This window comes from Caretta caretta, chromosome 5 (genome assembly GCF_965140235.1).
Source record: "Caretta caretta isolate rCarCar2 chromosome 5, rCarCar1.hap1, whole genome shotgun sequence".
Classification (NCBI taxonomy): Eukaryota; Metazoa; Chordata; order Testudines; family Cheloniidae; genus Caretta; species Caretta caretta.
Genome location: NC_134210.1, coordinates 25,757,832 through 25,773,637, shown reverse-complemented (window position 1 = coordinate 25,773,637; position 15,806 = coordinate 25,757,832). Strand labels below are relative to the sequence as shown.

Below are 15,806 nucleotides of genomic sequence, written 5' to 3'. Positions count from 1 at the left end.
TCATTGGTCTCAAAGAAAAATTGTATTTTTTCCTTCACAAAGTTTTTAAATTGTGTGTCTAATAGTAAAGAGGAGTTTAACCACCATCTTCTGGCAGCTTGCAGCTTTTCAGGAGACGAGAGCTGCAATGGCAAAGGTGCATGATCAGAGATCATAATCACTTTTATTTCATTGTTAATAACAGAGCTCACCAAGCCACTTGTTTCCAAAAAATAATCAATCTGTGAATATGTGGAATGCAGAGGTGAGAAAAAGCTGTAGTCTCTATCTGTAGAGTGCTGCAATCTCCATATATTCTGTACACCCAGTTCTTCTATCTGGGCCTTAATGGTCTGCCTAGCAGAGAATTGGGATGGTTGGGGTCTGCTCAATCTGTCCAAAAGCGAGTTTTATGCTTTATTGAAGTCCCCTTCTATAATCAAATTTTTTAGGGAGGAGTCAATTAATCTTGAAAATAATTGACTGACAAAGGAGGGATCATCTTTTTGGGGGCATATAGGATTGTATGTAATATCAGAAATACAAACTTCAACAAGTAAGGGTCTTCCCTCAGTGTCTTTATCAGTTGGTAGGGTTTGTGTGTTCAGTTTTTTATTGAACAAGATTGACACCCTCAAGATCTGGTTGAGTAATTTAAAAAAATGCCTTCACCAGTCCACACTTTCTAAAATCTTTTCAGCCTCAAACTCAGTGAGGTGGGTTTCCTGGAGGTTATATCAGCTTTCAACTTTCTTAAGCGAGACAATTATTTTCCTTTTTATAGGATTACCAAATACTTTTATGTTTCAAGAAACACTTTTAACTAAGTTAGCCATAGGTACTCACAAAGGTAAGTATCCCAACAAACATCTTATGCCATACTCACTGAGACCGAAGGGTACAGGTAGGGTGAGGAGTCCAGTATGAAGGGTATTTGGGGAGTTCATAAAGAGTTTAGAGGGAAAAGAGAAGCTAGAGTGGCAAGAGGTTAAGTGGATAAGAAAGAGTTGAGAGGAGGTAGGACAAGGGGGTAGAGGGGTGTAAGAAAAGACAAAGGTATGAGAAAGCGGTGCTTTTGAGTCAGGGTGGGACAAAAGATCAGGAAGTTAGAGAAGGAGAAGCCCAAACATCCCCTTTGCCCCAAGTTAAATGCAAAATAGATCAATATTCCCAACTACCCACCCCTGCAAAAGGCTGTAATGGGGGAGAAGTGATGCACATCCCAGAGTACGTTTTAAATAAGGTTTCTGGGCTAAAATACACATATAACTAGGCATCAGATGTTAGAGGCTAACAAGACAGCTATCCGTTTGGGGATCCACTGAAAAAATATGAGAGGTGGGAAACAAGAAGAAACTACTCCACCATCTTTTCTAGACAAATGGGTCCAAAATCTCAGTGTATGACCTTTCAATGGCTGGCTCTTTAAAGAGCCATAAGAATTGAAATATTTCCCTCATCCTTGGGTATGTCACCAAATATCAACACCCGCAATTTAAACTGAATACATTACTGGTATGCTGTTCTTAAAAACACTATGAGTAAGAAAAAGAGACAGCAAACCCCTCCCCGCCTCCAAAAAAAACCCAACCAAACCCTATGAAAAACCAAACCAAACAAATATTCGAAATAGAGACAGGAGATTTGGATTGATAAATGACCAATCCCAATCTGAACAGTTTGTTAGGCAAATCAATTACCTCCAGTGTCTCAGTGAGAGGATATGATACAGTGACTGTCTCCACTGGGTTCTTGCTCAGAGGGATGTGGTGTGTTGATTTGAGTCTGTGAATGTCCAGTGGTTCTGTCTGGCTTTACATATGGGAAAGATGGAGGATATCAGGGGTGCAAAGCTGTGGGCCCTTTTCCCAATCCTTTTGCCTCTGATGACAACAACCCAGCAACACAAGGGTTGAATAGCAAAGGAAAATATCATGGCCACATACATTTGTCTGTTTAATTATATGGAGGCAATATAGTTTTCTGCTTCTGCCAGTTTGGAGTAGCCATGGAGTTGGCCAGCCCGCTTGATTTTAAAAATAGCTGGAAAGGCTAAAAAATAGGTCAGTCCTTTCTCCTTGACCATCTTCCTTGACATATTGAACAGGGCTCTTTGTTTAACTACATCTCAGCTGTAGTTGGGAAATATTATTTTATGCCCATTCCAACTCAGGTTTCCTTTTTCTCTGGCTTTTTAAAGGATGGATTATTGCGCATTGTATATTAGGAATTTGAATATAAATCCCATGCGTTTGGCATTAGCTGAAGGTTTGGGGGCTAGGGAGTGGAGAGGTCTTTCTATGTTCAGCTCTGAATCAAGGTATAAGGAAAGAATCTGAAGTAGGGTCTTAGACAATAATTCTATTGGCCTGCACTTTTCCACTTTCAAAGGGAGCCTGACGACCCTCGAATTATTTTTTCTGGACCAGCCCTCCAGATCACTGATTCTATGTTGTAGCTTTTTGATCAGATATTGTTGCTCTAGTGATCCCAGCAGAGTCCATATTGTCTTTTAAGATACATATTCTAGTTCTGCCTCCTTGTTCCTGGAGGTTAGCCTCTGCAAACCTACTTAGTGTGCTGCAGTCGTGGCTTTAATTTCAGGATTAATTTAATGCTCTGGTATTTTCCTAAGTAGGTTCTGCTCTTTAGATGTCTCCGTTAGCCTTTTATAGACTCGATCTAGGCCTATTGGGGACCCTTTTCCTGGGCCATGCTGCCCTGCACAGGACTGTCAAGAGAACCTCTGTTTCTTTGCTATTTGTGGGGAGTTTGGGGAGGGAAAGGGGGGGAGTCAAAATTGGATCAATTTGCTGCTATGATGTTAAACAACAAGATTAACCATCCAGAGACAAAAAAACAGTGGCCTTAGTATTGTAGATGTTGATGGATTTTACTATGGCTGAGCAGGAGCTCTAGACATAGGCAGCTATTTTACTGTGCTGGCTCCCAGAATCTCACACTGACATCCCTTATTAAGGAGCAGATTCTGTTACATAAGGACATAAGAACAACCATACTGAGTCAGATCAAAGGTACATCGAGCCCAGTATCCTGTCTTCTGACAGTGGCCAATGCCAGGTGCCCCAGAGGGAATGAACAGAACAGGTAATCATCAAATGATCCATCCCCATTCCCAGCTTCTTGCAAACAGAGGCTAGGGACACCATCCCTGTCCATCCTGGCTAATAGCCATTGATGGACCTATCCTCCATGAATTTATCTAGTTCTTTTTTGAATCCTGTTATAGTCTTGGCCTTCACAACATCCTCTGGCAAGGAGTTCCACAGGTTCACTGTGTATTGTGTGAAAAAATCCTTCCTTTTGTTTGTTTTAAACCTGCTCCTTACCTTTATTTATATGAACTTCAGTGAGACTCCTTGTGGAATTAGGTACTATGTCATGTAAATAATGGGATCACAATATGGCCATTGCTTTTTAATTCTGGTTCCATGGGTGTACTGATCAAGTGCTACATCTGTGAAATCACACTAGGAGTTAATGGGCTGTGTAAGGAAAACCGAGGAGAGATTTTATCATTTAATTTGAGATGTTTCTGTTAAAATAACTTTGTTTTTTAAAAATCAATTTTGTCACAATTTAAAAATACAGTTCAAATGAGCCTTGTGGGGGCTGATCCCATTTAAGTCAATGGCAAAACTTCCCACTGATGGCAGCAGAAGTAGAATCACTACGTTAATTAAATGATAATAAATGATAATAAAAGGGGAAAAGTTACATGGCATATGCTCCTCTATCCATGACAACCACAGCTGACATGACCAGAATTTAAAACCAACAATTTAAGACCAATACATTAAAAAACAGGGGAGAAAAAAGTAAACAGAGAATCACTGATTTCTGTCAGAAGCTGTCTGTGATCACACTTTTTAGAACCACATCTGATTATCTGTGCAGTTCACAGCTCAACAAAATCACAGAATGTAGGGATGTATTACAAGTGGAAAATGAGCACAGATTGAAGATTTTAAAGAATGGACATAGATGAAAGAATTTGTGGAAGACAGAAGAACAGTGGAGGAAGGGAGGGTTGATGTTATATATATCACAATGAAAATGCATGGCATAAAATAGGAAGTTTAGTCCAGGATATTGGAACTTGGAAAAAATGATGGGTCACAGGGTAGCTGGTCCCTTTAAGAGGGAGTAGAGTCCCGTGCACCAGTGACTGGTCAGCTGCCTCCTGATTGGGTTTTAAAAGAGGGCAACTGGGTCCTTGGGGAAGGAGATTGGCAGGTGAGTGCTCCCTGAGACAGAGCATGAGAGGAGTCAGAGACAGGAGGCAGTAAGAAAGAGCTACAGGAGATCTGGTACAGAGAGCTGAACTCTCAGAAGAATTGGAGCAGAACTAGGGATGAGAACTGAGCTGAGAACAAAGCTGGAGACACCTGACAAGGAGAAGGCCTGGACAGTGACCCTAGGCAAAAGGGGAAGATCCCGCTTGGTCAGTGGAAGCAACAGAGTGGACCCTGGAGGGATGTCCCCTGAGCAAGGCTCGGACTCAGGCAGGGAGGCCTGGGAGGGAGCACTCTGGGGAGCATGCAGGGTAAAAGCCTGAGTGGAGGGGTGTGGGAGGTGGCCCAGAACAAGGGGTCGGTTCTGGAAAGTTGTTCCCTGAATAGGGTTGGACTCACAGGCAGGAAGGCCTCAGGAGAGGAACAAGAGTTGCCATTTTTGAGGTACAAAAACTTGAGACATCCAAGATGATCCTGAGCCCATAAAACTGGACTGCTGGCAGTGTGTACTGAGCACCCTGACAAATTGCCTGGGACAGCTACCTCAAAAAAGGGACTATGCTGGGAAAAACCTGAGTTGGTGGCAACCCTAAGTGGAACTCTGGGGAGATCTCTTGTAGTGGGCCCTGGTAACAGTCAGGAGACTGGTCAGTCTTTGGCAGTAAGACCTGGTCAGCAAGGCCCTGGCTCAGGGCAAAAGAAACAGGGAACACAGTGCTGCCATTGAGTCTTGGGTGACGGACCTGGAGGTGCTGTCTCTGAAGAGGGGACTGGAAAAACTGTTTTACGTTTATATGTTTACTGTGAGTTTATTGAGAATGGTTTTACTACAAGGGTTTTGGGGGGAATTACTGCACTGGTGTCTGAGAATATGTTATGCCCAGAGGTGGGCTTTCTATTGGACACTGAGAGACTCTGTTCCTTTCATGGGCAGAAGAAAGGTGAAACTGAGTCAGGGTATATGTCTGTCATACAAGTAACGAAAAAAATGGTTCTGAGACAAAGCTTCCCTAATTTAACAAATTACATCCTGATAATGAGCAATTAGTGTGAAAACTCTTGATCCATGGACAAAAATGCTATTTTTCAAAAAGTGAGGCCAGGAGTGTGACGTTGCACTCTATATGCTTTATGAAAATATGCTTGGAATGTGAATATAATGTAACTGGAATATGCTTTATGCAAAAGGTCTCTTGTAAAGAATCGTTACAAAGCTTAAAATCTACTGAGTGTGTTCATCCTATTTGTATGAATGGATCATTCTTGTATCTGAAGCTAGAAATATGAAGTATTATTCTAAAGTTCTATTGTAATTATGCAAAGTATGGGCCATTAATGGTGGTTTAGAATCTTGATGGCTCCCATTGACCAGGATAATTGGTTGTAAATGGCTCTGTTTACTTGTAAGCCTTCCTGTGTTCATCTGAGTCAGGCCAGAAATAATGGAGGCTTGTGGTCTCACAGGACATGTGACCATGTCACCTGGTACTGGAATCCATCTTAAACCTGGTGCTTTTCCATTTAGAAGGAAGGGTGGGAACCCAAAACGAGACAAAGAATTCCTGCCTTGTGTCAAATATATAAAAGGGGGTGGAACAGAATAAAGGAGTTGCCAGTCATGAGAAATCCCCTAGTTACCACCTGAGCTAGAACTAACAAGAACTTTATTAGGGGAAAGGATTGGGCTCAGACTAAGAAGGAGTCTAGTCTGTGAAAGAAACTTATTGGAACATCTCTGAGGGTGAGATTCAGTTTCTTAATGTATTAGGCTTAGACTTGCATGTTTTGTTTTATTTTACTTGGTAACTTACTTTGGTCTGTCTGTTATTACTTGAAACCACTTAAATTCTACTTTTATACTTAATGAAATCACTTTTGTTTATTAATTAACCCAGAGTAAATGATTAATACCTGGGGAGCAAACAGCTGTGCATCTCTCTCTAACAGTGTTATAGAGGGCAGACAGTTTATGAGTTTACCCTGTATAAGCTTTATGCAGAGTAAAAAGGATTTATTTGGGGTTTGGAGTCCATTGGGAACTGGGTGTCTGGGTGCTGGAAATAGGTGACTTGCTGAGCAGTTTTAGGTTAAAGTCTGCAGCTCTGGGGGCGTGGACCAGACCTGGGTCTGTGTTGCAGCAGGCTAGCGTGTCTGGAACAACAAGGCACGGTTCTGGAATCCCAAGCTGGCAGGGGAAACGGGCTCAGAAATAATTCCAGCATGTCAGGTGACAGCCTCAAGGGGGTCTCTGTGACTGAACCCATCACAAGAATTTGATCAAAGAACTTGATCAAGTTACAGTATAAGATACAGTTCTGAAGCTACAAAATAATTTGGCAAACCAACAGTCCGATAGGTGTTGAAGGTCATGTCAGACGTCATTGTAAAATTATTTCCAGCAGATTCTTTGAAGTCATGCAGCATTAGTGATCATTATGTATGTAAGAAACAAGAAAATATAATGTACATTACTAGACTTTTCTTATTAATCAAATAAGTTAATGAACCTCCATTTTCTAAAATGATACTTTTTAATCTCATTATTTCCACGGATAGGAAGCACCACGTCTCAATTTTTATTTCATTTGTCAGGAAAATAGAAAAATTCTAACAAATAAGAGAAAACAAGTAAAGCAACTATTAGAAGAATTGGAAAATCCCTTTCTTTTGCTGATTGTTACCATACTTTCAGTTTTGGGAAAAACAAGCCAAAGGATAAATCAAAAGTAAACCACAGAACCGAAAGTCTGACAAAGTCTGCCTCAGTGACAAAAACAGGGTTGAAAATATTGCTATGGCCCCATCTCAAAGCAAAGTTTTCTGATTTCATTGATAACTGTGCACATCTTTGTACAGAATATTTATTCTAGTGCATGTTTTCTGTGCATGGAGATGATTGGTTAATTTCTGTCTTGATTTAAATAATGGACACTTCCTCTTCACCCTCTTCAGTCTGTATAGCTGAATTTTATTAAGATACTTACAGTGACTCCCAATGAAGTCAGTGGCATCCTGCATAATGACCACGTAGACTCTAGCCTAGTGGGAGCAGGATCAGACCCATCATGTACATTACAAATTTATTGGCATGTTCTGTACAAATTCCTTTCAGCTGATTAATTTTCCTATTTGGAGTTTGGATTCTGGCTCACCAAACTCTTGATTTTTGCAGAATATTGTATTCAAAACTGGTACAAAACTCAGAATGAGAACTTTTCCCCGTTCTTACATCCATGCTTTCCAACCTATGGCATATTGATTATTAGTATTCAGGAATTATAGTACCATGATTGCTGACACAGAATGTAGCTTCTTACCATATTGTAAGGTTAATGTTTGTATTGTTAAGGTCCAACTCCGTAAAGTTGCATGTTAGGGAGTGACAGCATTCCTTAATTTCCAGCTGACTGAAACACTCAATATCAACGTTCTCTAATTCATCATCTAAGGAGAAATATATGGAATGTTAATGAAGCAAATGACAGGGTTTGTTTGAAATAAAATTTAACAGTCTCACTGTGAAACAGCCTCTTTTCTTGTAAGTTGCTATAAAGGAGAAGCATCCAGTAGTTTAAGCCCAACATTTCAGTTTTATAAAATCATAGAAAGGGGTTTTCATTTTCTTTTTTCTGGGCTTATTATATGTCATCTCTCTGCACAAAGGGTGAATTCCATCCATTGTGACACTCACACTCAAGGACACACAGGCTAGCTTGTGTATCAGTTATAAAATGACATCATTCAGGAGCTAACTTATTGGTTTAGATATGCCAGTCTTGGCTTTTACCATTAATCAAACTATAAAAGAGTGAGTATTGATTTGATCTTGGAAGCCCTCTGTACATAGAACTCCCTTTGATGCATGCAATACACATACAGTGTGAAGTTATAATATATAGTGTTAATCTGCATGAATTTGAGATGGCCATATTAGTCACAGGTAGCCAAATATTAATTGTAAGAACCATGTACAAATGTCACACCAAGAGAAAAATGGGAACTAATCCATTTTCAAAAACTGTCAGCATTTTCTAGAAATCATGATATTGTGATTTTGAAGGTGTGATATCTCATTATGTGCTAGGCATAGTAAGAAATGTGTATGGAGCACCAGTAACAAACCAGGATTCCCAGAATATAGCATCAATCACTAGACATAAATCATATATGGAAAATTAACGTGGCACATCCTAGACTCCATTTTTCACACAACAGCACCATCACTCAGTTTGACAAAAATAAAAGTTACTGTTTGAGAAGAAGGGGAGTTTCTGGCCAAGACTTAAAGGTTGTCTGTACTGGGGCTATTTGTACTGGTGTTTCAAACTAAGCTAAGCACCTTATTACTCTGCTGCGGCACATCTACACTGGAGGATACACCAGCTAATTACATTATTGTAGCTAAACAGGTACAAATAGCAGTTGTCTAGACAGGCCCCAAATTGTCCGAGAATATTCATAGACTACAAGGGACCATTGTAATCACTAGTCTGACCTCCTGTATAGCCCAGGCCACAGGACTTCCTCAAAATAATGCCTACATCAAATCTTTTAGAAAAACATCCAATTTTGATTTTAAAATCAATTTGTCCAGCCACTGGATCCTGTTATACCTTTCTCTGCTAGATTGAAGAGCCCATTATTAAATATTTGTTCTCCATGTCAGTACTTATAGACTGTCATTAAGTGACCTTCTAACTTGTTCTTTGTCAAGCTAAACAGATTGAGCGCCTTGAATCTATCACTGTTAGGCATGTTTTCTATTTCTGTAATCCTTTCTAATACTTCAATCATTCCTATAGCTCTACACTGAACCCTCTATAATTTATCAACAGCCTATCTCCGCACAATAGCTCAGGCCCTCCAAACTTATGTTAAATGGACCTGATACTTTTGCTTTGCTGTCAGATTATTGACAAGAGTTAGAAAATTAAGGCAGAATTTTTAGAGGTCTCATTTCAAATCCCCTTGTGCTGGCACAGGCGGTTGAGCACTCCGGCACATTTTGACTGTGCCATCCGTTTCTGTCAAATGTCATACCATCAGGTTTGCAGGGAAATCTCAGACTTTCTGTCACATAACACCATTTCTTCAAAGTTTGCCTTGATGAGTCATAAAACAATTGCTATTTGACTGGATGTTGCGTGTTTCGTATCCAAAGCTCTTGCATGTCAGACCAGGGAGAGCAAAATAAACAAAGTTCTGAGAGAAATATTTCCACCCCAACTTCCACCCCAAGTTCAGCAGAACTGATAATGAAGGGTTAGATTGTGAATGGCACCAGGGCAGGTCCACCAGGGAAGAATGGATGGAGCTTCCTCCCCTCAGCACCTCTGCACAGAAGCTAGCTGAAAAGTGGGTAAGAAGCAGTGGTACTGTTCTCTGTAATGGTCCCTGTGAGCATTAGCTGTCTGAAAGCCAGGCTATATTAACTTCTGTTCCCTACTGCTTTCTGGGAATGAGAATGATGATATATGAAGCGTCATCCTCCAAGTCCCATCCATCTTCTTTTAATATTTAAGGGAATTGAATGCTGGAGAAAGATGTAGGATTGATACCCGTGGAGAAGGAAGTTCTCTTTTTATCCACAGAACAGGTATAGCCTGGGCAGCATCTGTGCAAGCATCACTCCACTGCCCTGCCAATGTGCCTCAACTCTGAACTGAAGGGAGATGAGGTATTATTCATGGTTATTTATATTACACTAGTGACCTAGAGGCCTCCATTTAAAGCCAGGGCCCCATTGTGCTAGACATGGTACACACATATCGTAAAAGACAGCTCCTTCTCCAAAGAGCTTACAGACTAAATGCCAAGACCTCACAGGTGGCTGAAAGAAACAAGCAAACAGGGAGGAGATGAGACAGGACAAGGTAACAATACTAATAGAATGTTTTCTCATAGTCTAGCACGGCACCCAATTTGTAGGTGCAATTGGCCAATCAGTAGCAGTGATCACAATAATCATTCTCTATGTCCATTCCATTTTTGGTTTCTTTGCGGATAGAAGCTCCAAGGTTGCCATTTAGTGCCAATTGTAGTGGAAATATTTTCTGTTACATGGACACCTGGACCAATACCATGACATTTATTTCACTTAGACTATTAAAGAGAAACAGCTTCTAATCAGTACTAGTCTAGAACTGGCTTTGAACTGGTTTAATAGAGGTGAAAGTCTATCACAAGTCCTCTGAGCCATCTAGTCACATATAGACACTCATGTCCTATATGACCAGAGACTATGCAGCACTCTTAAGACTTCTGATACGATTACTTGACTTGTGTTATCCATAATTCTGGTTACATATGGGTAACATTAAAATTGTTTTGAGCATAAGCTTTCATGAGCGACAGCTCACTTCATTGGATGCATCCGATGAAGTGAGCTGTCGCTCACGAAAGCTTATGCTCGAATAAATTTGTTAGTCTCTAAGGTGCCACAAGTCCTCCTTTTCTTTTTGCGTATACATTCTAACACAGCTGCTACTCTGAAACCTGTCATTAAAATTGTTGTGAATTATTATTACTGTTTATTATTTATAATGACATTGTTTTGCATGGTTGTTTATATATGTAAATAAAGGCCATGTCATAATATGTATAAATGCATGGATTGTATCACCTCACCAAGTAAGACTCTCAAATAAGAATCCTCTTGTCGGATGCTACAGTTATCTGAAAAGTTGTATTTATTCAGTACCCATAAGAATGGGACTCAAGTGGCAGAAGCTGTAAATCAGAATCCATCCTGTTGTCCTAAAGATTGAAAAATCTAAGGAAGATGAGCTTCTTTGTCTAGCATTTGAACTGTTGAATGTTTAAATAGTAAAGGGGTTCTTCAGATATTAGACTAGCATTAAAGGAGGAGGGCAGTTGACTTGCAATGTCTGGCACTGAACTCCTGCACTGTGAATGCAACTTTTTTGAGTCATGAAAAGTATTTGTAACAGTAAAAGATGATCAGTTAAAATAGTAGATTAGCAATTAGCATGATATGTGCAATTTAAGAAGAATTTTCATGTACCATATTCTATGGCTTGAAATTAAATTTTGCTATCTGACAATCAACAATATACTTCTTTCCATGTTGGCTCCTGAACTTGCAAATCCTAACTCACACAAATAGCTGTTATCTTTCCCAGTGACCGCTACATGACTAATGATGTGAGTAAGGTCTGTATACATCAGTAAAAATTTGCAGGATCATGATCCTTTCCCTCAGATTTTAGGTAACTCAGACTGAACACCTAATCCTGATTTCATTTAAATCAGTGGGGAACTTTGACACTAATTTCAATAGGAGAAGAACTGGGCTCATAATCACTTACACTGTGAAGTGTTTAAGGCAGGCTCTTTTCCATGTTTGGACACCACTCAACACAATGTGGCCCCAATCCTGATAGGGGAATTTGGCACCACCACAATATAAATATTTGCAGAGACTTATTTACATTCTTAACTTTTTGTACTGAAGTCCATAGGATAAGTCCTTGATAAATTGTACAGTCAATTGCTTGACTACACTTTGGTGCATTAAGAAATATAGTCAAGAGGCCAAATGACCAATATCAGTCAGGTTTATTGCTAAACGCTAATATTAGAATGTACAGGAAGAAAGGCTCAGTAAGATACCAGTTTCTGGGAAGGTGTCTTGTGCAGCATTGTTAAATTCACCTTACACGGAAAGTGTGGTTCAGCTAGGAGTGTTTTTAGGATGATTTTACAAGTTATAAAACTTTTACACGTCACTAAAATCCAACCCATCAGTTTGTCCCAGCCCCTTAACTTGTTTCTCTGTGCCTTGCCTTGTCTTTTTTGGGGATATTAGCATTCCAGGTACTGGTCTGTGAAGGTACTTCCCCAGCTTATACCGTAGTAGAACATTAATGTATTTTGCCTTTCACAAGTTCCTTATTTTCGCATGCCAAAGCTGCCTTCAGCTTTGCAAAGTATTACGGGATGCTTAGCATAAGTGAACAGAATTATAAAAAGATATAGGACAATTCAGGCCATGTAACTGCTAGAAATATAGATACAATATAATGCCATATTGATATTGTGGGCTTAATGCATATTAATATGTGTGACATCAATAATATATATTGGTTAACAATAAAGTTAAGCAGAGGTGTAAATGGCTACAGGATCAGGACCTTAAATTGCCATGGAGCCAAAATGATCATTATTCTGGACAATGAGAGCTGTTTTAAGTAGTCTTTCTGGTGTTGCTGGCATCTGATTGAATATCTGCTGTATTTAGAAGTTATCTGGGGAAAAAACCCTTAAATTAAAATAGTTCTGATGTGAGCTGACCCCATCCTACAAACAGTTACCCTGTGAGCAGGGCCATTGAAGTCAATGGGACTATTTACAGGAGTAAGAGTTTTCAGGATCTGTTTCTGTTTCTAACCAGGGCCCGATCCTGTTCCCTTTGAAGTTGATGGCAAAGCGATTTTGACTGAAAGGGAGCGGGTTAATAATATATGTCAGAGATAAGTGGTCCCAATGATTTCAGAGACATTGATTTCAATATATTTTTATTAATGTTGATGTCAGTGGGATTCTGTAAATACAAGAAATTAAGGGGAAAAACACATCATAAGCAGGTTTAAGTTCTGTAAACCAGTTTGTTTTTTATATTCTTCTAACCAGTAAAACTGCCAAATTCTGGTGTAATAAATAAATAATTCACTGCAGATGGGAACTAATGGCATTACATCTAAAAGTTAGCATAGGTACACAGTAATTACTTCACCATTAAAAACAGAACCCATACTGCTACTCATCTAATAACAAAATGTTAGGAACCTAATGACTGGTAATTGAGAGAGACTAGTCTTATGTCAGTAGTCCTTATCTGCACAGTCCCACTGACTTTAATAGGACTACTCATGTGAGTCAGGATTATTCATGTGAGTAAAGGTTTTCATAATCGGGTCCTAGGCAATTTAAAGGATCTGAGTCTCAAGTTGTGTGTCAGACAATATTCTCATTAGTGGCAATAAGAAATTTTCCTGAATGTAGTGCAGAGCTAGGTACAGAATGTCTAAATTGAGTGGAGTATTTACAAATTTGATGATTTCTGCTGAAAAATACTTTTAACTGTCTAAGCAAAATAATTCAGTTTGTTGAACTAAGGTGATTATTACTGTAATGCCCCAGATGTAATTCTAGTGCCTTTATGATAAACATACATCCAGTGATGTGCTGCAGGTAGCTCCTAGAAGCTCCTTGTTTAAATGCTGCCCCCACCTTGCTGAAGGAGGGCGGGGAGAGGGCTAGAGAGGTCCCTTGCATCACAGAGCCACTGCCTGCTTGAGATAACTTATCTCTGGGGCTCAAAAATAATCTTCTGAATAGGAAATGTATTGCCTCTGGAGTAGAGCAGATTGGACTGTTTCTGGCATTTTAAAACATTTTTCCCTATGAGGATTGTGAGAGCAGAATCAGTGCCTTATCCTTTTCATATGGCACTTCCATGTATTTGCAAAACATAATGGAATGAACTAATTCTTTACTTACCAGCCTTAAACAACTGTAATTCTTATACACAAGCAATGAGAGAGGCTAAGTAAGCCCTATCCTGCATTCCTTGTGCATCCCACTCTTTCTCTGGTTTTAATCGGAGTTTGGGGTGCACAAGGGTGCAAGACTGGGCATAAGTATAGATAGATATCTGTGTAAATAATCCACCAGAATCAAACAAATCCCATGTATAAAGCATATGAGAGAGGCAAACCTAACAGCTAAAATGTTAACACATTGTGTTTAATGGCTCCAGTTGCATGTTGTAGAAGTTTGAGGATCTCATTCAAATCACATTTTCAAATTATTCCTGATCCTGAAAGCAAATGTGAAATGACTCACCGGAATCTTCTCCTGAGGTAGAACCACTTTCTCCAGAAGTGGTGTGAAGAAGAAAAAAGAGTAAAATGGCAAACGCTGTGCTGGTCTGTGTCATTCTGAGCATATTTGTTGTGTGCGTGCCTGTGTGTGAGAGAGAAGCTCACTCAGTTGCTTTATACCCAGGGTGAAGTGTGAACCCCCTGCTCTGATAAACCAACCACAGGCTGGGGGAAGTGTAAACACACTGAAGAGGATGACAAGCTGTGGAGAGTGAGCCAGGAAGCCAGAGTGAAAATACTCGTGGAACTTTTATTTTGAAAATGCCTCTCACTTCCAAACTAAGGGCTTAATCCAAAGCTCATTGAACTGAGTAAACAGACTCCCACTGACTTCAATGTGGTTTGGATCAGGTCCTAAAGGCCCAATCCTTTTTCTACTGACATCAGTGGGATTTTTACTAGTAATTTTGGCGAGAGCAAGATAGGGCTCTTAGGTGAGATGGCTTGTGGTCCAGGAAGACCAGACACACCACAGAACTAGGGGCCAAATTTTGCCCTCAGTTAAAGCTGTGTCACCTCACTGAACCCAGTGTGGATATATGGTTGTCCAGGAGGGAGAATCTGTAAAGCGCTCTGAGATCTCCCATTTTCAAAGTGGTAGTTAAGAGCTATATATTATTATTAATAAATATAAATGCAATTATGTATTATTTGCTAAACACCAACAGCTTGCTTGATGCTGTACAAAACAAAAATAAAGACACTCCCTGCTCCAAAGAGATTGCAATCTAAAGGGTCAGTCCTGCAAACCCTTATTCATGTGATTGGTCTGTAAGCAATCTGGAACTACTCACAATTTTCAGGATCAGGACCTAAAAGAGAGACGCAAAGCGAGCAAGCCGCAGAGACACACAGAAGAGGTGTTAAATATTTCCTCCCCCTCTTTTTGTGTCTCCAACTCCTCCACACCAACACACACCAAAATAATTCAGGGGCAGGCTAGTCATTGACTAATGTGGGTTAGTGTTTGTGAGCCTATGTGATGCCCTGCTTCCCTTCCAGTGAACCACCACCACACAAACACAAAACTGTTAAGTGACTGTTTATCTGGTACTGTTGCTGCCACCATCCAGTATTTATTCACTCCTTGTCTCTTCTAGACTTTTAGAGTTAAACAGTTTTAGCCTTTTATCCCCAAGAACTGGAAAACCCAGAGCTACATTGTTGCATGAGGTAATTATTATGTAACATCACTTTAAGAAGTGGCAGTCAAGAGTCTAAATAACTGAGTAGCCTGTATCAGGCCTAGACATAGAGCTCATGAAAATGATAGATCTTACTTATTATGCTAAGAATAAATATCATCTAACATAGAAGCATTAAAGAAATAGTTTTATACAGTGAAACCTCTCATCTTACTCTATGTTAGTTTAACTTGAGCTTCTTAACTATTTACGAATATACACATGCAATGTGCCATGACCTGTCTATATCTGATGTCACTTCTCAGTGCCAGCCCTTGATGCTGGGTTACTGTGATGGCTGTGGGAGTCCCTCACTTTTCCTGAGGACTCTCTCCCCTCCAGAGCCCATCACGATCTAAGAGGTGAGGAGCTGCTGGGGTTCAGGACACCATGCTGAGCTCTCTTAAGGTTTTCCATCCTCATAGCTCTACTAACCTATCTTCAGTCATCCCCCCTCTCCAGGCAAGTCTAGCCAGCCATTC

At 40.0% G+C, this 15,806-nt stretch overlaps 1 protein-coding gene across 1 annotated transcript in view; it reads right to left on the bottom strand.

Annotated features, from left to right (window-relative positions):
* IL7R (interleukin 7 receptor) overlaps positions 1-14,317 on the bottom strand; it is a 32,872-nt gene extending 18,555 nt beyond the window's left edge. Inside the window, exons 1-2 of the mRNA XM_048851384.2 lie at positions 14,103-14,317; positions 7,553-7,679 (exon numbers count right to left, since the gene is read on the bottom strand). Of these exons, the coding sequence (XP_048707341.1) occupies positions 7,553-7,679; positions 14,103-14,205 (230 nt within the window). The 5' untranslated portion in view covers positions 14,206-14,317. The remainder of the gene's footprint in view (positions 1-7,552; positions 7,680-14,102) is intronic.
* Positions 14,318-15,806: the final 1,489 nt, after the last annotated feature.